Consider the following 25151-nt stretch of genomic DNA (forward strand, 5'->3'; position numbering starts at 1 on the left):
TGTACTGTTTAAGTAAAACTGCTGTTCAAATGCAATTAAAATATAAATGTTGTTAAACGATAATTGTTATCATTATATACATAATGCACTATTTACACAAACTAAAAACCTAAGTAAATCAGTGAGTCCCGCAGCCTGTGTGATTTAGTGCTGCTGCTGGCCTAAGTCACATCCCCTGTCACCCGGGTACACTATCTGGATCATCATCATCAAGCCGCCTCTTTTATGTAAGGATGTGCAGCAGCATCGACACCACAACTGGCAGGATTGGAAGAATAGGCCATCGGGCCGTCATCAACCTACAAAACAAGTACTAAACTTAGCATGCGACAAAGTCTATTTGTATTGTACGTGTTAAGTCAAAAAATATTTTCCCACCGTGGTCTCGTCAGCCTCCTGAATATACGCATCAATGTCCTCATAAAAGCATGTAGTGGCCTCAAAGATGGGCTGGGACGATGCCTTCATAAGAAAGTTAAAAATTAATTAATGGCAACTCAATAAGGAAAAATAAATTGAAATTTTAAAGTAATACAAACATACCTGCACCTGTAATAAATCCACATCAACCGCCGGGGACGACGCATAACTCAACCTGCGCCCGCCATCCACGTCCCGGGTGGGCCGATCCTCAGCTGTGGTAGATGGGCATGCAAAGTACTGGTCTACATCCCCGTCGAATGTACCCGTGATCAACAATGCTCCTGACGGGGTGACCTGCGATGCTGGCAGATATAGCTGAAGGTTGTACGAAGGCATGATGCTGGAAGGCTCATCTTGACGAGGTATATAACCCGGCTGATCTCCAAGCGCCACAACTCCAAAGTCCTCATCATGTCCCTCAACAGGTGGGTTGACAGGTGCCTCAACGCCCCCTTGCTGGGGACCACCTTCTCGCCGTCCCCCGCGACCCCGTGGAGCACCCCTACCTCGTGGGGCACCCCTCCCTCGTGCCCTACCCCTGCCTCGTGGGACACCCTTACCCCGATGGTAGTCCTCTAGTGCCGCATACTGAGCCTCGTGGTCCAACCTCACGGCATCTCTCGCCTGAAACAGGGTCCGACGAGCCAACTGTGCCACCCGCCGGCCATAGTCAACGACTGCAGGGATGTCAGTATGCTGCTGCATCTCCTGTCCCAACTGGTAGAGGTGATGATGCCCAATAGCCTGTGAAATATTTAAAATATTAATTAAATAACGCAATATCACAATTATACGATATTAATAAGCCAAAAAACATACCAGTGCCTCGTGTCTCCCGGTGTATGGTCTGTAGCGCTTGCCAAGTACATGAATGGGGTTCCCGATAATCAGTCGGGTGTGACGGCGGTACCATGATGCATACATATGAATAGTGGCCTCCTGGGTAAATGTAGGTGCTGGCAGAATACGGTCAGCTCGGTGCTCCTCCCAAATAAGGACCTGCTGCTCTAGCCATCCCATATATATATCGTCCAGCCTGGAACGGTCATCCCGCTGATAGTGTATAGCCACCCATCCAGGATCCCTCGGTATAGGCTGGGGACGGTGAAACTGGCGAAGCACACGCTCTGTGGCATGATACTCAACCATATCAAAGAAGATCATCGGGACGGAGGTGCTCCAAAGCATTCGATCGACTGAGCAATAAAAGGGCAGCTGAGCTACCAACTCGTCGCTGTATGGCGTCCAGATGAACTGCCAAATAATAACATAAAAGTGAGTATGCGCAACACAACTCAATTTAAACAAGTAAGTGTAGGTACATATCTACCTGTCCGTCCACCAGCATATCTAGCACATCCCTGATAAGGGGGAGATTATGATGAGCATCGGTCCCTCGGTAGTTCCCACGCCTGAGAATCCACCTAGAAGATAGAGGGAGAAACGAATAAGCCTCACCAGGCGCAAGTGCTGGTAGAGGTGGCTGCAACGGCATGATCCGCTGCCAGGCCCAAACCTAAGATAAAAGGTTGATGTAAAATTTATGAGTCATTTCGACCATATAGAATTCGGAGAAATGAACAGAGTATTCGAAAATGTTGTCACCTGTAGGAAGGGTAGAAAACCACATATGTCCACCGCTGGGCCCATGCTCGCCTGGTACATGCTCCTATACAGGTATGTGAGAACAGCAGCACCCCAACTGTACTGGGTTAAACCATCCAACTCCTGAAGATGGTGGAGAAAGCACATACTCACTTTACTCCCCGAAGTGTTCGGGAACAAGACACACCCAAAAAGCAGGAGCAGCGCCAACCGCGTGTACCTCTCAATATGGAGATCATCCGTCTCACCGGTAATGTCTGGGTGCAAAAACGCCATATGATCTCTGATGGCTGACAAAGCAACGCGACTGCCCCCAGCGTCACCTTGAGGTCTATAACCAGTAAAATGCATCATCATATCCAAAAATTGTGCACGCGTCATGGATCTAATGTACTGGGGCAGTGCTACGGCCCATCCATCTACGCGCATCCCGGACAAAACCTGAACATCCTCCAGCGTGATGGTGGCCTCTCCAGTGGGCAAGTGAAAAGTGTGTGTCTCCGGTCGCCACTGCTCTACCAAGGCCGTGATGAGAGACCAATCAAGCTGCATCCGTCCAAGCTCAAAAATCGTATAGAAGCCCATAGCATGTAGGCGCGCGACTATGCGGGCATGGAAAGGATGCTCCCCGATGAACTCCCATAAATCGTCAGGTCTCCTGGGGCAGAGAGGCTGCATCGATAGTTGTCCCTCCCATACAAATGAGGACCTATGGTCACCCTGCAACACTAGTAGTTGATCCTCGGCAGGTCCGGGATGCGCAGGCGGAGGAAAGTCCATGTCGTCTACTATAATTTAAACAAAATTAATTGTGTGTGTTAGCTTAATAAATTAAATAATTAATTATTATTTAAAATTGGACTGAATAATTATGTACGGGTTCCAGGCTCGATATTTGAGGCCCGGTAGCACCGAGTTATCCTTAATTATTATGCGTGTTAATTTCAACATTTTTAGAATTGTGTCTGTTAGCTTAATAAATTAAATAATTAATTATGTTTACAATTGGACTGAATAATTATGTATGGGTTCCAGGCTCATTTTTTGAGGCCCGGTAGCACCGAGTTATCCTTAATTATTATTCGTGTCAATTTTAATATTTTTACAATTGTGTGTGCTAGCTTAATAAATTAAATAATTAATTATGTTTACAATTGGACTGAATAATTATGTATGGGTTCCAGACTCGATTTTTGAGGCTCGGTAGCACCGAATTATCCTTAATTATTATGCGTGTCAATTTTAACATTTTTAGAATTGTGTGTGCTAGCTTAATAAATTAAATAATTAATTATATTTAAAATTGGACAGAATAATTATGTATGGGTTCCAGGCTCGATGTTTGAGTTAATTTTACAACATATAGGAATTTGTTACTTTTGTAAGTTTATTGTTATAATTAAATAATTAATTTGGTAAAGTGTAATTGGATAGAGTTTGCAGTTACTGCATACTTAAACTACATAGACTCTACGCTAAAAGGCTCTATATTTTACAACACTAACAGGCTCTATATTTTACTACAGTAAAAGGCTCTATATTTTACTACGCTAAAAGGCTATTTATTTTACTACGCTAAAAGGTCACTATTACATATAAAAACAACTAACATAAAATACAAATATGAACAACAAACAAAATAAATAATATTAATTTTTTAACAATACAAATAATTTATCAAATTTTAACAATTTTTTGTACCAAAGCTAATAAATCAATCCGGGTATAAATAAGATACAAATTTAAACACAAACATAACACAAATTAACATGGAAACACATTAAACAATACAAATATGCATGTACTATACGAGTTTCGACATAAACAAAATTGAAATACCTCGATTTAAGTTTTTTAAATTTGATTGAAATCGAATTTTTGCACCCGAAAGAAGGAATCCAAAGCTTGTCTTGTATGTGGGACCTACACTCCTTGCTCTTTAGGTGACGGGTGGGGCCCAATTTTTTTTTTTTGAAGTTTGACGCGGGGGGGGGACCAGCAGAATCGAAGGTTTTTGAGGTCCTTCGGTTCAGTGGTCCAAGGAAGAAGAAAGGCTATATTTTATTGAAGTTGTTCGCAGTATTATACTGCGTTTTAAGTAAAAACGCAGTATAATACTGCGAACAGCTTTAATAAAATATAGTTGTGCCCAACATCTTAGTAAAACGCAGTATAGTACTACGATTTACAAAAAAAAAAATTTTTTAAGTAAAACGCAGTACTATACTGCGAATTGCTTTAACAGCAAAATTTCCGTTAACGTAATTCGCAGTATAATACTGCGTTTTACTCATTTATGTAACTTTTTTTTAAAGTAGTACAAAAGTGTTTTTTGTCCAAAAAATGATTAAAAAGGTTTCAGACTCTTCTTAGTCTTCCCCCCCCCCCTTTGGAATGAGCACAACAAGGTGTCAATACCAGCATTGAGAAGAAAAAGAAACTAATAAACATGTACCAAAATACAACTTACATAATACATACTAATTTTTGTGCATACAAGTTACATGGTATCTCTTACAAACTTCATAAATCTTTCAAGGTCCGGAAGAATTTCCGTTGGCGGTGATGGAAGAGTAGCTTGGTCATCACCGCTTTCGGGCGAAGCAACATCCTCCGCAAGTTCAGCTAGCATTTCTTCGTAAGCTTCGTTTTCCTCTGGTTGTGATTCAGCAAGTCCAAAATTTCTTCTTTCCGAACAGATCCAATCTCTGAAAAGTACTGATTTTTCCAAGCTCTCCCTCATAGACGCTCTATAATCACCGAGTTGAAGTCTTGCTTGACTGAAAGCGCTCTCTAATGCCATTGTTGAAGCTTGAATAGTTAAAATGTCTTAGGCCATCTTCGAAAGAATCGGTAAGTGTTTTTCTTTGTCCTTCCACCATTCCAAAAGATTAAAGGAGTCGTCGGGATTCATTTCCTTAATTCCCTACGACAAGTAAATTTCAAGCTCATTTAGTTGTGAAAAATCACTACTACTAGAACCTTGAGAACCCCTAAACCCCGCCCAAGCACTAAGTGCTCTTACTCCTACAGTTCTTTTAGATGACTGAGAATCAGAAGAAGAAGGAATTGGAATACTTGGTCTAGCATGATTTAATGCAACTTGATAAGCATTATAAATAGTTTGAGCATTTATTCTAATTGAGACTATTGCTTCCGGAAGTTGAGACAACTCATTTGCTTCAGGTGCTAAACCATTATAAACAGTTTCATACCAAAATTGAGGACCTCCTAATTTCATACAAGGATTTAAAAAAGCAGGAACACCATAAATAGGGGAAATGAGAAAAAAATATTTTTTAAACTTTATTCTCATCGAATCAATAGCAAGTTTATCCCCCGCCCTTTGAAAAATGAGCAAGTTTTGCAATATAAACTAAAAAGTTAGAAATAGTAGGATAATATTGCTCAGAAATTTCATTTGTACCAATATAAATTTTTTCTAAAAAATCAACTAGCATTTTAACATTAGCCCAATCCCCATTCATAAGGTGCTCATCATCATCATCACTTACATGTGCATTAAACGTTGAGTTTATGGAGTTTCTATATTCATATGCAACAACCAAACGTTCATACATGTAATTCCATCTAGTTGGACAAGGTTTAGGAACCTTTCTTTCTCTTAGACCACATTCATCACATCCTTTAATATATTTTCTAATTCTACTTCTACGGTTTGAATAAAAAAGCCAGTTAAGAGCCATTATAGCCTTTTCAATTTTAATATTTAAAATTCTCATACCATCACCTACAATTAAATGATAAATATGACAAATACATCTAACATGAAAAATGTTACTAAATGCTGGATTTAGCATAGTATTTGTGTTACTAGTAGCATAAAATATCCATTGAAACTGACATTATTTTATTAATAATGCAAAAATATATGCAAATATCTATAATTGTGCTAGCAATAAACTGCCCATGTGACATGAATTAATTATTCTATAAGCAATAATGAATTTTTGCATTATCTAATCCTCATAAATCCAATGAGTGATAACAGTAAGGTAATCATAGTCGTTGCCACTTCTACCAATATCAGTTGTAATAGCAACACAATAATTTATATGAGTAAATAAATAACGCAAATATTATTCAGATTCATGTTTATATTAATAAATATCGCTTTTTACGGTTGTGCGAGGAAAACCTTTATAAGTAGGATTAAAAAAAATTCTAATATAATGCACAAAGTTAGGGTCAGAAGGAAAACTATAAGGTAAGCACATAAAAGTTACCATTTTTGCCAATTCTTCCCGATCTTTTTTTGGATCATAATATAAATACTACCCTTAACCGTGTTAATTTCCGACTGAAATTGATTTGAACCGGTACTAGGGTCAGCCTGACTAGGAGTAGGCACACTTTTGCCTTCGGCAAAAACTTTCAAATGAAGATATCTGACTCTATCTTGAGGGTGTTTTTTTAATGTGTCTAGCCAAAGTTCCCGTCCTCCCCACGCGATCCAAAATATTTAAAATCGAACTCCATAACACAAGTTTTACACTTAGCCTTATTTTCTGGAATTAGTTGAGTAAAAAAGGCCAAACAAGAGATGTTTCCGTCCGTTTGGTAGGCTTGTCTAGAAAAAGTAGGGGCAGTAACGGGAGTATCAGATGAGGCATCATTTGGATTAACAGGGTTATCACTAGTTGGGTTAACATGAGGAGCAGGACTAGTGGGTGTATCATCATCCGGTTGAGTTTCATCAAAATCAATTTCCTCATCATCATTGTCATTAATAGTTGGATTAGAATAAAGAGCATTCATTCATTCATGGTTTAATTATTCACCAGCTGCAATATTATGACAAAATTGACTCTCAGTAAATTGTAATAAACTATTCTCTCTCAAGGATAGCAGGTGTATGAGGTTTGGTTCGGGGAGCCGGGGGCAGTGGAGGAGGAACAGCATGACCACTAGATTTGCCACTCTTGGATTTTCCCTTATTTTTACCAATTTCTTTTTTTAAGGAAGCCATCTTAATTAATCAAGTAATAAAAAATAAATAAAACAAACAAAACTATAATATTAAAATTTAAGAGTTGGAACGAGCTTACCAAATTGACGAACAACTTGTTGAAAATTGATTATCGTTGAAGACTTGAAGACTTCAATTCATCAACTTCACAATTTTTTCACAAATTGTAACAATAAAGTAAGCAATAGTAGCAAGTATAAAAGAAAATTAGAGAGAGATTGTGATAGATTGATGATTTTGTAAGAAAAATGAAAGAAGGAGGGGTATTTATAGTTGAAAATAGGGAAAAATTATAATTATAAAAAGTTTTAGGTTAAAATAAAGTTTGGTGGGAGGGTGTGGGGGTTAAATGGCTATTTTGTAAATAGCCAACAACTATTTTTGACAGCCCAATGATTGTTTTTTAAACTGTTGAACCGATCCAAGAGATTGGACCAGGCCCACGAATACCGATCCTGGCCTGGGGTCCCGAGCCGGTTCCGGTCCCGGACCAGCCCACTTGCCACCCTTACTCTCTACTCTCTGAAGTTTGATGCAACAATCAACACACAAACAACACCACAACAATAACAACCCAGCTACTTTCGCCTCCCATTCTCTTCTCTAATTTTTTCCTCGTTTCCTCCATATGTCACCTCTAAGTAAGAAGCACACGTCAGTTACGGCCACAGCCATTGCTAGCAGACGGTAAGTTTCATTCTTTCTCCTTTACTTTATTGGTTGTGTCTTGTGATACTATTAGTATGTTGAAAAAGTTTAATATATCTTATTGTGTAGCTGTGGTTAGGGCTGCTTATCGGGCGGATTGGGCGGTTATTTACTCTTAACGGTTTGGCTTATCGGTTATTGGCTTTTAAATGTATTAATCCGCTAGCCACCCGATAAGATATAAGGCAGATTGGTATCGGTTTAGCTCTTATCGGGCGGTTATCGGCCTAATTCAATCTATATTGCATGCATTACAGAGGGCGTACTATCGCAACAAAAATACTGAGTGGCAAGGTTTACACATTCCACAAGCAGTTGAATTGTGTGAATACATACGCTCTCTTCTAGTAGTTCCAAGTTAGCCTGATGGTCAACTAAATGAGTCTCTTTCCTCTTTCACATGATGAATTTGAACTCATTACATGTAGAGAAATTTGAACTAAGGTTATTGATTATTACTATCGTTTTATGGTCCGCTTTAACGGCAACATTTATTTTCTACCGGAAGGTAAAGTTACCATGTTAATAACCGATTTCACTTTTAGTTTGGAGGTGATGCTGCCTTTTCTTCCTGCTACTATTATGTATTATTTGCTTGTGAATGAAAAGGCACCGGAAAAGCGATGACACGTGTTTGATGATGGTAAGTTAAGCGAAACTTAAGGTCAATGGTAACGCTTGGCCGATTATGATATTGTTGGCGTTTAGATTGGATGCGAAACATAGAGATATGATATCACCGGTGGTATTTGGATTGGATTATATATATATATTCTTAACGGGTTAACGGATTATTCGTTAAGAAAATTAAATAATCCGCTCCCAAACCGATAAGCCGTTAATGAAAAAATTTCAATCCGTTTCCCGTCCGTTAAATCGTTAACCCGATACCAATAAGCCATTAAACTTCGATTTCGGTTCGGTTTTCGATTTCGATTCAGTTTTGAACATCCCTAACTGTGGTATCACCGTATCACTATAACCTTAAGTATGCTTCAGATTTCTAGAAGTTGGGCGTAAATCTTTCTTGAAATTAGTATAAGCATATGTATTTTTACAAACTAGTTAGCTATATGAACATGAGTTGAAGTCAGGGGCGGATTTAGGAGGGCGCAAGGGGGTTCACCCGAACCCCCTTCGCCGAAAAAATACACTGTATATATAAGGTAAAATCTGTTTTTTACCTCTATATATTAAGTTTTGAACCCCCTTAACACAATCCAAAAGTGTAGTTTAGTGATCAAAAGGGTTCAAAATCTACATAAGGTCATGAGTTCAATTCCCACTAGATATAATTTTTTTTTTGAACCCCCTTCGTGGAGATCCTGCCTCCGCCACTGATTGAAGTTAGTATACATCAGCAGCACCTAGCTGTTAGACCGAGTAGAATTTACGCAGAATGATGGTACCTTTTAAATATGCCTCAGATTGTTTGTATCGGTATGTTGTCAAAATAGACCTCTGTAAATAGATTCAAATAAGTCGATAAATTACCCGATAATAGCTAAACGATATCAATCCGTCCGATATCTTATCGGGTGGCTAGCAGATTAATACATTTAATAACTGATAAGCTAAACCGTTAAGCGTAAATAACCGCCTGATCCGCTCGATAAGCAGCCCTACTATTTAGCCATCATTTCAAACTTGACTGGCTTTTTACTATAGAAATAAAATTTAAACAATTTTTTTTATCTAAAACATGAAATAAGAAATTACGACTAGAGTTTGAACTGCCACCATTCAAATTCCAGAAAAAAAAATCCTACAGTACAGAAGTAACTTGACTATGTGATTTTTTTTTTTTTAGTTTTTTACTAGATGTCCGGTACTTATATTGGGTCCCAACTAAATTCAGATTCTCACCGAGAAATTTCACATTAGGAGATTTGCTTCCTTACAAAAGCGAGGCTCAAATTCGAAACTTCTGGTTAATGATGAAGAGTACTTACCACTCCACCATAACTTTTATCGGTGACTCAACAACACCAACAAACCACAACCTTAATTGTTGACTCAACACCAACATCACCGGTGTAATCCTACAAGTGAGATCTGGTGACTTGACTACGTTATTTCAATAATTTAGATGATCATTTAAGTAAATAACTCCAAAACTGCACAAGTATTCGTATTAAAGTCTAACATTTGGTTTTCGTTATACCTATCTGGTTTTATTGCTTATGCAAGACTCAGGAGATAACACCACATTACCAATGCCACGCTTGAGTTATACACCACTCTTTGTATTAGTCATCCTCTTCTTTGTTATTTTAGGGATTGTTCGGTATTAGAGATAAGGATAATAATCTCGAAATAAAATGTAAAATTATTTTATCTTATGTTTTGGTTGAAATTTTGACTCCGGGGTACATCTTGTATTGGAACCAAACAATCACAAGCTACTGTAAATCTCATTCTAAATCGAAGGTGCATCTTGTATATTGGAACTAAAAATACTTATAAATACTAAAATGAAGCATGGTTACAGAATGTCAAAATATACATAAACCAGATGTCGAACTAAATTCATCTAGATTATACATAATATACAGTTTACACTAGGAGGCTTATTATATTTACAACAGTTTCCAATTTCCACCACAGCTTCATCAATAATCCACCCCCGTAAAGAATGTAAAAATAGCACGGTATAGCCAGTTTTCGGACTGGTCATTCAAAAAAAGCCAGCATTTACGAAGTCAATGAAAAATAGTCACTATTTTGCTGCAACAGAGACCGGTCCAGCATAATATACCGGAGTACGGTGCACCTGTGTATGAACTCCAGCATATTATGCTGGATTGGTATACTTTGCTGACTCCAGTATAATATACTGGAGACTGGAATACCGGTGCTCCAAACTCTAGTATATTATACTGGACAATTATACTTGCTCGAACTCCATCATATTATGCTGGAGTTCCAGCATACTTATATTATGCTGGAGTTCCAACATACTTATCCTGGAACTCCAGTATAATATGCTGGAGTTCAAGCATATTTATGCTGGAACTCCAGTATAATATACTGACGTATTTTCCGGGTTTTGAACAGTGTTTTCACTCAGATTTATCTTTACATGAAAAGTGGCTAAATTTCGATTACTTTTGAAATTGGGCTATTTTTGAACGACCAGTTGTAAATCTGGCTATTTTTGAATTTCTCCCTTAAAGAATGAATATTTAGAAAACAAGACTTGGCTGGTTGTTAAAAAATATATAATCAGAGTCCCTGCATTTAGGCCCAGAACAAGCTGACATTATGCATATCGATCACCGGGAACTTCATCCTAAAACCTTAATAAGTATGCTGGTAATCTTCTAATTGTTTATGTTTAAGCCCAATTATGAGACGAACTGTACCAAAGACCGCTAATTGCGCAGGATGAGGATGGAAAATTCATGCGATAGACTTTTCGCCTCCAATTGAAGATTCTTCTGGTGTTATCCAATTCCTCTCAGCTGAACAAGGCCGGCCAAGTTTCTGTCAAAAAGATGGTTTTAGTTGTTAGAATCATAAGTATATTAAATCATTAATGACAATGCACATTCATCTGAAAGTACTGTAAACATCGATACGTCCAAAAAAGGCAGTTCGGGGAAAGGGCCGGACCACAAGGGTCTATTGTACGCAACCTTACCCTGCATTTCTGCAAGAGACAATTTTCATGGCTTGAACCCGTGACCTCCTGGTCACATAACAACAACTTTACCAGTTACGCCAAGGCTCCCCTCCCAAACATCCAAACATCATGGATCAAAAAGCCTTGTGCAATCACGATGGTACATTTTCAATATTAGAGAAAAAAATATTGTACAACAAATATGACAAAAAGAATTGTGAGTAATGTCAGTACTTTAAAATATGCTAAGCATACTTTTCAGGAGGTGAATATATTCTTGTATAGACTATGTCCTTTATCATGTTACAGAAAGACATGGCTTACATTCTCAAGTATCTTTTGGCTTTGCAATCCACATTTCATTTGGAGTATAGAGTTTACAGTTATTTGATTCTGAACCGTAGTTCAATTACCAAGTACTGCACAGTTTATACTTACATTTATGAGCTTTAAACTAATGCATGTTGTTAAAACTAATACCCTGTGCATTTGCATAGCTTGATTGATAAAATGTAGAAGCGAAACTGGCATTCAAGGATATCTCATTAGGAAAGCTAGAAATTAAGCTTCTGGCTTTAAAAACACATAATAACTTGCTATCTCAATGTGGAGTAGAAACCGAAAAATTCCCAAGAAATATAAAAAATCCACTTTTACCATATTCAACGAATAATCACTTTCTCGCTCTAACTCACGGATCATCTCTGTCGTCAAGCCGAACCATTCATCAATCCAGGCAAAGCAATTGCGATAACTTTCCAGGAAAAGAGCCCTTTCCCCCTGAAAAACGGTTAAATAAAGGTTAGGTAGAGAGAGAAGAGAAGCACAACATAATATTGATACTCATGTTGGTTGAGAGGACAGGGATCGTAATCGAAGAAGCTTCAAAATCTCCCAAAATTGAAAACTTTAAATGTAAAACCAAGAGGAGCAGTTAGAAAGCAAATTCAGCTAAACCCTTACAGCAATGGTACTCCGTCAATCTGCTTGATGACACTATCAGATAGTTAAACAGTCAAATTTAGTACATAACATTCAAAATTGGGCCAATATTTTTAGTGATCTGCCACAATCAAAGACTGAATGCACCAGGATCTCATGCTCAAGAGTTTCTTTCTGAGGATGAAAGTCCCTTAAAAGAAACTAAATGACTTCTTCTAATCTCAATATGTTCTCTAACCTCCTTCAGTCTATCTCCGTAATATGAAGCTCAGTATTACAACAGTCACTGAATGTTTCAGTTTCTAAGAGAAAGCAACTTTACCATATAGCTCGGACTAGCTTAACTACTTGCTAGTGCACTCATACTGTTCAGAGCACACAGGGTATTGTAATTGCTATCTGTTAGAAACCAAAGAAGTTCTATATTTGATATCTAGAAGAGAAGATTACAAGGTCTATTTATAATACTAATTCACCTAATCTATTAGTTGTCATACACCTAATTACACCTACTATACAACTCATATACATGTGCTAGCTATGATGTAGTACATGTGTATACATGTGCTACACAACTTGTATTACACCTACTATACAACTCATATACATGTGCTAGCTATGATGTAGTACATGTGTATACATGTGCTAGACAACTTGTATGTCAACACTCCCCCTCAAGTTGGAGCATATATATTGATCATGCCCAACTTGTTACAGATATATTCAACTCGAGCTCCATTCAAAGCTTTTGTGAAAATGTCTCCCAATTGATCTCCAGTTCTAACATGACCTGTAGAGATGAGCTTTTGTTGAATCTTTTCACGAACAAAGTGACAATCTATTTCAATGTGCTTAGTCCTTTCGTGAAATACAGGATTAGAGGAGATATGAAGAGCAGCTTGATTATCACACCACAACTTTGCTGGCAATGTAGTTTGGAAGCCAACTTCACTTAATAGTTGATGTACCCATACAACCTCACACACAGATTGTGCCATAGCTCTGTATTCTGCTTCCGCACTAGATCGAGATACGACATTTTGTTTCTTACTCTTCCACGAAATCAAGTTTCCACCAACAAAAATGCAATATCCTGTCGTGGATCTCCTATCGGCTTTTGACCCTGCCCAATCTGCATCTGTGAAACACTCAATGTTAGTGTGTTCATTATTCTTATATACTAGACCCCGTCCTGGAGATCCCTTTAGATAACAAAGAATCTGCTCCAGAGCCGCCCAATGCCTGACTGTTGGGGAAGACATAAACTGACTCACAATGCTGACAGAGTATGCGATATCGGGACGAGTTACTGTAAGATAGTTCAGTTTCCCAACCAATCTCCTATATTTCTCTGGATCTTCGAATAACTCACCGTCTTCTTTCACGAGTTGTGTGTTAGGAACCATTGGCATGCTGCATGGTTTAGATCCCAACTTTCCAGTTTCAGCTAACAAGTCAAGAGTATATTTCCTTTGGGACAAGAAGATGCCTTTCTTGCTCCGTGTAACTTCAACTCCCAAAAAATACTTTAGTTGCCCTAAATCTTTCGTCTGAAATTGAGTGTGAAGGAAAGACTTTAGAGTTGAAATTCCTGTAATATCACTTCCAGTAATAACGATGTCATCAACATATACTACCAATAAAAGAATACCATCATCAGACTTTTTATAAAACACCGTATGATCGCAATTGCTTTTCTTCATCCCATATTCTAGAACAGCCTCACTAAATCTGCCAAACCAAGCACGGGGACTCTGTTTCAGCCCATAAAGAGATTTTCGAAGACGACATACCTTTCCACACTCCCCCTGAGCAACAAACCCAGGTGGTTGCTCCATATATACTTCTTCCTGAAGATCTCCATGTAGAAAAGCATTCTTTATATCAAGCTGATGCAGAGGCCAATCATAAGTAGCTGCCATGGAAATGAATAATCGAACAGAAGCTAACTTGGCGACCGGGGAAAAAGTATCCAAATAGTCGACTCCATAGGTCTGTGCATACCCTTTTGCAACAAGGCGTGCCTTAAGGCGAGCTACTGTCCCATCGGAGTTAAACTTAACAGCAAATACCCACTTGCACCCAATAGCCTTTTTGTTAGTGGGCAGATCGGCCAACTCCCAAGTACCATTCTCATCTAAAGCCATCATCTCTTCTATCATTGCATCATGCCAACCTGGGTGGGACAATGCTTCACGAACAGTTTTAGGTATCCTAGCAGAATCTAATGATGCAATAAACGAGCTAGAAGAAGTAGACAAATGGTCATAAGACACAAAAGAAGAAATAGGATAAGTACATTGTCGTGTACCTTTGCGAATGGCAATAGGAAGATCCAAACTAGGATCTGAAACACAGGAGGTTGGATCTACCGACGAAGTAGAAGTAGGTAAAGGATCGGGTTTTGAGGTTTGTTGTCGCTTGGTATACACACGAAGAACAGGTGGCTGCTCGGATGGTCGATCGAGGGAAACGGGTGACTGAGGAAGAGGTGTTGGAGAACTAACTGGATGTGTGACAGTGTAGACCAAAGTATCATCTTCTTCCTCAGGACTGTTATAAACATATGAAGAAAAGAACGGATAATTTTCATGGAATGTGACATCGGCAGACACTAAGTACCTTTTGAGATCTGGAGAATAACACCGATAACCTTTCTGAAGATGTGAGTACCCTTAGAACACACACTTAAGGGACTTTGGATCTAATTTAGTTACCTGTGGACGAACATCACGAACAAAACAAGTACAACCAAATATTTTGGGTTCAATAGGAAATAATGGCTTAGAGGAAAAAAGAATGTTGTAAGGAATATTACCATGAAGTACAGAAGATAGCATACGATTTATTAAAAAATAAGCTGTAGAGACGGCATCAGTCCAAAAATATTTTGGCACTTTCATTTGAAAGAGGAGTGCTCGGCCTACTTCAAGAAGATGTCTATTTTTTCGTTCCGCAACCCCATTTTGAGAAGGGGTGTCAACACAAGAAGATTGATGTAGAATACCATTTGTAGCCATATAATCTTTAAACAAATCCGAAAAATATTCTTTTGCATTGTCACTCCTTAAATTACGAACGGAAACATTAAAATGAGTTTTTATTTCAGCACAAAAAGCACAAAAAATTGAAAACAACTCCGAACGATTTTTCATTAAATATAACCAAGTAACACGAGAATGATCATCCACAAAGGTAACAAAATATCTAAAACCAGTTTTAGAGATAATAGGACATGGACCCCAAACATCGGTGTGAACTAACTCAAAAGGTAAGTCGACCCGTTTATTGACTCTAGAAACTTTAGGAAGGCGATGGTGTTTAGCAAACTGACATGACTCACAATCTAAAGAGGAAATACTCTAAAACTGAGGATATAACTTCTTCAAACTAGACAAGGATGGATGACCCAATCGACAGTGTACATCAAAGGGAGACAACACAGTTGAACAAGAAATGGATTTCGGCACCTGTGATTCAAGAACATAGAGACCCCCAGACTCAGAACCTTTACCAATAATCTGCTTCGTCGTAAGATCCAGAAAAAGACAATAATTGGGAAAAAATGAGACACAACAACTTAGAGTACGAGTAAGTTCACTGACAGATATTAGATTGAAAGAAAAATCAGGCAAATTTAAGACGAAACTAAGGAAAAGAGAAGATGTTGGGTTAACAGTGCCAGACCCTAAAACATATGAGGTAGACCCATCGGCTAAAGTAACTGTGGAACATTGGGTATGTATATGATCTGTGGCACCAGAATCAATGACTCATTTAGATGACGAAGAGAGGAGACACTTAGTGGTTTTACCTGACTCGGGGATAGTATTGATAGGAGGAGATGATGACTGAGATGGTGAAATAGTCTCTGAAGTGGCGATGTTGGCATACTGAGATCTTTTGTTCTTATTCTGAAGCTTCACACAATAACGTATGGTATGACCGAGCTCATGACAATAAAAACATTCAACTTCCCCTTGCTTTAGGTCTCGACTATCGCTACTCCGATTGCGATTACTATGACTCCTATTCTTTTGGACGCGGCTAAGCAGAGCACCACTATCGATCGTGGCTATCGGACCTGGATGAGACTTTTCAGTACGCAACACTCTTGTAAAGGCCTCTTTCAAGGAAGAGATAGCAGTCCCAGATAAAATTTGCGATTTGGCCCCTTCAAATTCGGGAGAAAGACCAGAAAGGAAACTCATAACCGCCAGTTGTTCACGCTGAGCCTGTTGTACCTTCACATCTGGACTAAATGACAATATAACATTAAGCTCATCATACACCTTCTTAAACTCTGAAAAGTAAGTGGTGAGAGAGCGATCTTGCATGGATGGATGGTAAAATGCCTGGCACACATCATACATGCGAGACAAGTTTCCTTTGCCAGAGTACAAAAATTCTAAATAATCTATTAGATCCTTCACATAATCACAATGAGAAACTAGATCATTTACCTCACTGTGCATCAAATTCTTGATTTGGAGAAACAATTTTGCATCCTCCTTTAACCAGACTGATTTAGTCTCATCCTTGGGTGGATCATCAATCAAGTGGTTCTCTTTGTCGATGCTCCGCAAATAGAGACAGATCGTCTTACTCCAATCCATGTAATTGTAACCCATGAACTTATTCTCCGTAATTTTGGACATAACCGGAATGACATCAACGGTAGGTTTCGTTTTAGTCATCTTGCACCCGAATAATAGCAGAATTAAATAGTCAAGAACAGTGCAGTGAAATTTAAACAGTGCAGTGAACAGTGAACATTGATATTTGAACAGTACAGTGAACAATGAATAGTAATATTTGAACAGTGAATAGTGCAGTAAATAGTGAACAGTACAGTGAACAGTGCTGGAACAGTGATCTTGGAAAATGAAAGTTGTCAGGAAAAAAAAATTCTGACAGTACCACTTTGGTCGGAATAGTGAGTAGAAAAATCTGTAAAGAAGCGTCCGGGGCAAAAAATGGTCGGAAATAGTGAAATAGAATCAAAGCAGCGAAAGACTGTTTTGAACAAAAATAATTCGAACGGGAAAAAAAAATTCCCAACCACAAACTGATGAAAAAACTTCAATGTTCTGATACCATGTTAGAAACCAAAGAAGTTCTATATGTCATTTCTAGAAGAGAAGATTACAAGGCCTATTTGTAATACTAATTCACCTAATCTATTAGTTGCCATATACCTAATTACACCTACTATACAACTCATATACATGTGCTAGCTATGATGTAGTACATATGTATTGTCATGGGCTGCTTTCCAGACATGCCCCATGACCCCTTGGTCGCGCCCCATGGCGGCCTAGCAAGCCTCACAATGCCTAGCGCCATGGTCGGCCCCGTGGTCTTGGCTGCGCCAAGTGACAAGCGCGCATGTGCCTCTGTCGCCCCACCGATGCCTCTCGCCAGCGCCCAAGGGCTGGTCATTGACAACAGCGCCGCGCGCCCTGACAATGCCGCGCGCGCAGATCCTGATGCCTCGCCAGCGCCCAGCTGCAGGCCCATTCCAACAGCGCCTCGCGCACAGACCCTGATGCCAAGCACCAGTGCCCAGCCTCAGGCCAGCACATCAAGTGTCGCGCGCGCCCACAGCAACGCGCGCGCAGACCCGCAAGACAAAGATGCTGCCATCGGACTTAGTTTTTCCTTGTAATAATCTAAGTCCTTTTCATTGTAATCATAGACTAGTTTTCATCATTTTCATTTCAGTGTGCTTCTACAGCTTTATTAGGACTAGTCTTGTAATGTTGGTTTATTTTTTTTAAGCATTATTAAGGGGGACCAAACAATCAAACATTTCAATCAGCATTTTCTGGTGTCTCTCCCCCTCGACACCACATCATTGTAATCAGCATTTTCATTCAGCAATAAAATCATCATCATCATTCAAAACCCAATTCTCTCTCAGCTTCCGCAATTTGCTTACGACATTGGTTTTCCCGCACGGCACTGACAATCTAGTCTAGCGTGCGGCGAGGACCTCATTGGCGGACAGCAACCGCACTGACATCGGTTGCTTAGCCTTACGTTGCCCTTCCAAAGATCATCAGGAAGGCGTTGCGTAACAGTTGGTATCAGAGCCTAGGCTCGACATCGGACGAGGGAAAACATTTGCCATCATCACCATTTCTGACCATGGTGAATCATGGGGAGCGTCTAGCATCCCTAGAAGAGACGGTTGACCGATTACGACCCATCGTGGATACGGTGCCTGATCAAAACAACAACCTAGTGCAAAGGTTGGACGACCTGGACCGCCGAATGCGGCAGGCCGAAAATGACATTGCAAACATCAGTCGTGACTCCGACGAGGACCGACAAACGGCAGCCATCGAAACTGCCAATATTCATGGCAAATTTGAGGACCTCCAACAGGAGCGTGCCGACGATTTAGCCCATCAGCAACATGAGGCAGACAGACTAACTGCCATGCAGCAAACCATAAACGACTTGACAGACAAGCTCAACGTTGTCAATGCTGCCTTACAGAGCCTACTTCGAGAAGGCGACCATCACATCAGGGGTGCAGCAAACCTCACCCCCATTCCACAAAAGCTTAAGATACCGGAGCCAAAGCCATACGACGGATCCCGGGATGCTAAAGAAGTGGAAAACTTCATCTTCGACATCGAACAATACTTCGATGCCGTGGGCCATTTGGAGGAATCCAAAAAGGTAGCGACTGCTGCCATGTATCTTCAGGGCGATGCCAAACTTTGGTGGCGGGTCAAACACGAAGCCATCAAGGCCGGTGAAGATACTCTTCAGACATGGGACGAATTGAAGGTAGCCATACGCCTGCAGTTCTTTCCCGAAAATGTGGAATACAATGCAAGGAGAAAGCTACGGGACCTCCGCCACACCAGATCAGTGAGGGAGTACGTGCGCGAATTCTCCGCACTCATGCTAAACATACGCGACATGGGGGACAAAGACAAACTCTTCGCATTCATAGAAGGTTTGAAACCTCATGCCCGTATGGAACTACAGCGACAACGGGTAGACACCCTGCCCAAGGCCATTCAAGCTGCAGAATGCCTTGGCGACTATCATTTGGGAACTCAGAACGACAGGCCCCAGCCGTCTGTCCGAGGGGGATCCAACGGGCACCATCCCAGCAATGGTGGCCCAAGCAAAAGTGGGGGAGATCGGAGTGCATCCAAAACTAAGACTCCTCCCTCCAACAGCAACAGTGCTGCATCCATCAACAACAATCAGGGGAGAAAGCCTCCCTCAGAATGCCGTCATTGCGGCGGGGCACATTGGAACAATGAATGCCCAAACATCAAGGTCAATGCTCATCAGACTGTCGAGGATGAGACAGATGCATCAGACACATCTGAAGACAACCAGGTAGGCGCCTTCAATGCAATTGTTGGCTCTATCCCTCATGCCTTAGCGGGGACCAGTGCATGTCCTCCTAAGAAAACATCAGTCCCGATCACCAGGAAAGGGAAAGAAAAGATGGACGAAGGACCTCCTAAACAAGCGAGGACCCTCATGTTCGTCGAATTGAAAGTGAACGGCAAGCCCCTTCACGCATTGATAGACACGGGTGCCACCCACAACTACTTGTCATCAACGCAAGTAGCGCGCCTAGGTCTTGTGGTACAAAAGAGCAAAGGCCGCGTCAAGGCTATCAACTCACCACCTCAGACATTGGGTGGAACAGCTACAAATGTCCCAGTGAAACTTGGCCCATACAAAGGAAGCATCGACCTGCGCATCGCAATCATAGATGACTTCGACATCATAGTGGGTTTAGAGTTCATGAGGCAAACCAACACCATTCCGGTACCATTTGCCAACATGCTCCTGATGATGGGAGAAAACGGGGCCAAGCCCTGCACCATACCATGCTTTCCCATAAAGATGGCCGCTGAAAACATCTCGGCCATGCAGTTGGAGAAGGTAGTCAACAGACATGAACCCCAGGTTCAGGCTACCCTTCGCAGCAACAATCAGCCATCATGTCATCGGCCTCAAAAGACTGGTGACGCTCATCATCGTGTGAAGACTTGTCAGCCATGCCACAAGGACAAGTCGGATCACTCATCACAGCCGGGACCCTCGCAGCCATCACATGTCCCTCATAGACCATGGGAAAGTGTTTCCCTCAGGTTCATCACGGGATTGCCCCAAGTCGGCAATCTTGCATCCATCATGGTTGTCATAGATCAGTTCTCAGACTATGCAACTTTCATAGCAGCCCCGCAAAATGCATCAGCGGAAGATACAGCTCGACTCTTCTTCTCGCACATTGTCAAACATTGGGGCCTGCCCAAACACATTGTTAGTAGGCGCGACTCACGCTTCACTAGCAACTTTTGGACCCATCTCTTCAGGTGCTTTGGGTCAACATTGAGTCACAACTCAGACATCCATCCACCATCGGATGGCCAGACAGACCGGTTCGATGACATGCTGGAGGAATATCTCCGCAACTTCGCAACCGGATCACAGAAGCATTGGGTGAAGCTCCTGGATGCTGCTCAACTGTGTTTCAATTCTCAAAAGAGCCATCATACAAACAAGAGCCCTTTTGAAATTGTTACCGGACAGCAACCGCTTCTCCCGCAAACGGTGAATGCATCAACCATGCCGAAATCTCCTCGAGCTGCCAACTTCTCGAGCGAATGGGAGCGCAACATGGAGATAGTGCGGAGCTATCTCATCAGGGCCCAAGAGCGGGCAAAAAGGTTCACCGAACAAAATCTTTGCTTTGCCCAACATCAACCAGGGGACAAAGTAATGCTATGCATCCCAAAGCGGTACTTGTTTGCAGAAAGGACCCATGACCCTCGGCTGCAACAAAAATACATCGGGCCCCTGCCCATTGAAAAACGCATTGGGAAGTCCACATACCAGGTGAAAATTCCATCCTGGTGGAAGATCCATCCAGTCTTCCATGTCAGCCGCATGAAATCATTGCTTCGCTACAACAACAAGCTCACAGAACAGAGGGGCGCAGACCTCCCATCCAACAACCATCAGAATCATCATCATCATCATCATCATCATAAGGCTCCGAGGACGGCGCCAACTCAGGTGGGGGAGAATGTCATGGGCTGCTTTCCAGACATGCCCCATGACCCCTTGGCCGCGCCCCATGGCGGCCTAGCAAGCCTCACAATGCCTAGCGCCATGGTCGGCCCCGTGGTCTTGGCTGCGCCAAGTGACAAGCGCGCATGTGCCTCTGTCGCCCCACCGATGCCTCTCGCCAGCGCCCAAGGGCTGGTCATTGACAACAGCGCCGCGCGCCCTGACAATGCCGCGCGCGCAGATCCTGATGCCTCGCCAGCGCCCAGCTGCAGGCCCATTCCAACAGCGCCTCGCGCACAGACCCTGATGCCAAGCACCAGTGCCCAGCCTCAGGCCAGCACATCAAGTGTCGCGCGCGCCCACAGCAACGCGCGCGCAGACCCGCAAGACAAAGATGCTGCCATCGGACTTAGTTTTTCCTTGTAATAATCTAAGTCCTTTTCATTGTAATCATAGACTAGTTTTCATCATTTTCATTTCAGTGTGCTTCTACAGCTTTATTAGGACTAGTCTTGTAATGTTGGTTTATTTTTTTTAAGCATTATTAAGGGGGACCAAACAATCAAACATTTCAATCAGCATTTTCTGGTGTCTCTCCCCCTCGACACCACATCATTGTAATCAGCATTTTCATTCAGCAATAAAATCATCATCATCATTCAAAACCCAATTCTCTCTCAGCTTCCGCAATTTGCTTACGACATTGGTTTTCCCGCACGGCACTGACAATCTAGTCTAGCGTGCGGCGAGGACCTCATTGGCGGACAGCAACCGCACTGACATCGGTTGCTTAGCCTTACGTTGCCCTTCCAAAGATCATCAGGAAGGCGTTGCGTAACAGTAAGTATGAACAAATTCAGACTGTGAAACTGCGAATGGCTCATTAAATCAGTTATAGTTTGTTTGATGGTATCTACTACTCGGATAACCGTAGTAATTCTAGAGCTAATACGTGCAACAAACCCCGACTTCTGGAAGGGATGCATTTATTAGATAAAAGGTCGACGCGGGCTTTGCCCGTTGCTGCGATGATTCATGATAACTCGACGGATCGCACGGCCATCGTGCCGGCGACGCATCATTCAAATTTCTGCCCTATCAACTTTCGATGGTAGGATAGTGGCCTACTGTTAACCCCCTGACAAAGGTCCTCGGCAGGTGTGGGTTGTGGCAAGGATTTTCATGATGGCCTTGGCACACAACCTGAAAATGGGGCAACATCATGAAGGGCTGCTCGGCATAGGTCGGCGAGTAGAGTCGAAATGCATATTATTGAAATCTTCAAACCCTGAAGCAAACGTTCAGTTCCTGTAGTCCATAGTTTAAACATGAAAGGCACAAAAGCTTGTTAAAGTTATACAGTAGTTGAAACTTCAGTACAAGGGAAAAAGCCCTGCATGATCCCACTTGGAAGCAAATAAAACTTGAGTTTCAAGAAAATTTAATTTCATCAATAATATCTTTTACTAGGTTTTAGAGAAGCTTCTGGTAGTCATTCTTCAATTCTTTTCCCCTCAATTTCTAAGATTGAGGTTTCTGATACCACAAGGATTGCTCAGTCTTCTTTTTTTTTATTTAGCAAAACCAAAACTTTTTTTATTCTTCTGGCTAGACCACTCATGTGTCTGGATAAATCAGTCATATTTTCAGAACTGAATAATGTTAGATATAATAGCTTCAGAAATGTACAGTCTATCTGTTTTAAGTGTAAACAGAAAACGGAAAATAGCAATGGAGAAGTAGGCAATAAAAATCTAAGATATCCAATTTGCAATTGTAGCCAAGTCCTCTTCTCCCTTTATAGTAAGTTTCTATTTTTGCAAACTCAAGAACCTACCCAAGAGAGAGAACCAAGTCCTAGTAGCTATACCTTCAAAGAAAGGGGATCGGGCAAACTAGCTCTCAAATGCTGTTGAAAGAAAGAGATACAAACCTTCCAGCCCTTCAGCAGCGGCCCGCGACCAGTCCTAGCAGATTTGAACTTAGAAAAATCGACGGTGCTTCTTCCCACAATGTAATTCCAATAATCACTTGCAGCTGAAGCAATATCAATAACTTCCACCTGCCTGGCAGCTAGTTGTTGCTTGCTCAGACCGTGCACCTATAGTTGCATTTTTTCTTAAATCCATGTCATAAAACAATTACAAAGATTCTTATATAGAAACTGTACATAGAAAAATGGAAATTAATGTCACTAGTCTAGCCAAGCACGAACTGCAACAGCTCAACTCCATTAAGCACTATAGCCAAGTACATTAAACTTACATTTTCTGAGTATCCATTATCAGCTTTATGGACAGTGTCAACGGTCATTAAGAACTTTGAAAAACCCGGACACTGCAAAAAGAGAACTACTGAGTATCTTTGATACTACACTACTACAAGATACTTCCACAAAGCACAGGATTGATGGAAGGTCGTAAATGTTAATTACCTTAATAACTGCATCAGATGATTTCGTATTCCAGACAGAAACCAGTAAATCGGTTAATATAAAACTATAACAAAGACTTGTATTGCTAACTAAAAAAGAATATTCTATTTGCAAGTATGAACACTAACCTGATCTACATTTTGGATAAGCATTCCAAGTGTCCTCTCTCACAGCAAGGGCATTAGGAGATGCAAATTTAGTCAACCAAGTTGGAGCTTTGCTGCAAATGTAGGGTGACTTGAGTCGGACAAAACATGCCAATACAAGAACTTTGAATAACTATTGCCTCCACAGACAAGAGGGGTTGCTCAGATAGTTAGCACCCCCACCTACAACCCCAGGGTCGTGGGTTCGAGTCACCAAAGGAGCAATAGCTTCAACAAAGGGGAATAAAAAAAAATGCCTCCATAAAAAACAAACGCGCTCTAAGATCACCAGAACATCCAGTTAATAATTCTGGTATAACTATGGCTCAAATTGTTAAATCAAGCCAAAAAGGCAACCTACCCCTGTTAGAGAAAAATCCCTAACTTCTCAAGCAAATAAAGACCTTTTAGTTTTGTTACTTAATGCCAGTACCACTTACTAAATCAAATCAAACAAAATAGAGCTATTCGCGAAATGAATTGATATCAGCAAAGTTTTACTCTATGCCTATTTGAAGTTACCTCTGAAAACGGTAAATTTTGGACGTGTATTGGCCCTCCCCGAATTCAACATCAGTGAATGGTCTGTTTTGTAAAACCTCTACCCCCTCATTACCAGTGGTGCTCTGTTGTTGCATTTTCATGACCACATACATCTGTGCTATTTCATACTACAATGCCAATACAAAAATTGATGCCCATCAAACAGTTAAAACAACATATATTGAAATTATCCTCAAAAAGTTGTTGAATTTGCGTACCTCTTCAAGTGACAAAGGCATTACAATTCGACTTCAGAGAAGCATCAAATGACAAATAAGTCATTGGTCAAGGAAACATCAAAATGAAATGGAGTTTTTTTTTTTAACCACCCGTGGTCCACTAGTGCAGTGGATGAGACCGCTCTTCCCTTCACCAGAAGTCCCAGGTTCGAGACCTCCCAAATGGGGCCTACGCGGCGCGAATCCGTCGGTCCAAATAGTACTGGCTAGCCAGTTTTTAGATTGATAATTGAAAAATAAATAGTGTTTGCAAAGTCATTAAAAAATAACTATTATTTTGCTGTAACACGGAAAGTTCCAGTATAATATACTAGAGATTGGTGCACATGTGTATGAACTTCCAGCATATCATGCTGAAACTCCAGCACATTATACTGAAACATCAGCACATAGAAAGTTCTAGCATAATATACTGGAGATTGGAGCACGTATGTATGAA

General features: G+C 40.9%; 1 protein-coding gene and 1 long non-coding RNA gene across 2 annotated transcripts; both read right to left on the bottom strand.

Annotated features, from left to right (window-relative positions):
• Window positions 1–10211: 10211 nt before the first annotated feature.
• LOC104222251 (uncharacterized) lies at window positions 10212–12724 on the bottom strand. The gene is made up of 3 exons (XR_709902.2): window positions 12315–12724; window positions 12009–12131; window positions 10212–11212 (listed from the first exon to the last, which is right to left on the bottom strand). It is a non-coding gene; the product is annotated as an uncharacterized lncRNA (long non-coding RNA).
• A 10272-nt stretch (window positions 12725–22996) lies between these two features.
• LOC104221772 (uncharacterized) lies at window positions 22997–24712 on the bottom strand. The gene is made up of 7 exons (XM_070161980.1): window positions 24692–24712; window positions 24453–24601; window positions 23913–24004; window positions 23785–23792; window positions 23616–23687; window positions 23221–23451; window positions 22997–23104 (listed from the first exon to the last, which is right to left on the bottom strand). Exons 1-7 carry the CDS (start codon window positions 24710–24712, stop codon window positions 22997–22999), a joined length of 681 nt encoding a protein of 226 aa, XP_070018081.1.
• Between the last annotated feature and the right edge of the window lie 439 nt (window positions 24713–25151).

Source organism: Nicotiana sylvestris, chromosome 11 (genome assembly GCF_000393655.2).
Source record: "Nicotiana sylvestris chromosome 11, ASM39365v2, whole genome shotgun sequence".
NCBI lineage: Eukaryota > Viridiplantae > Streptophyta > Magnoliopsida > Solanales > Solanaceae > Nicotiana > Nicotiana sylvestris.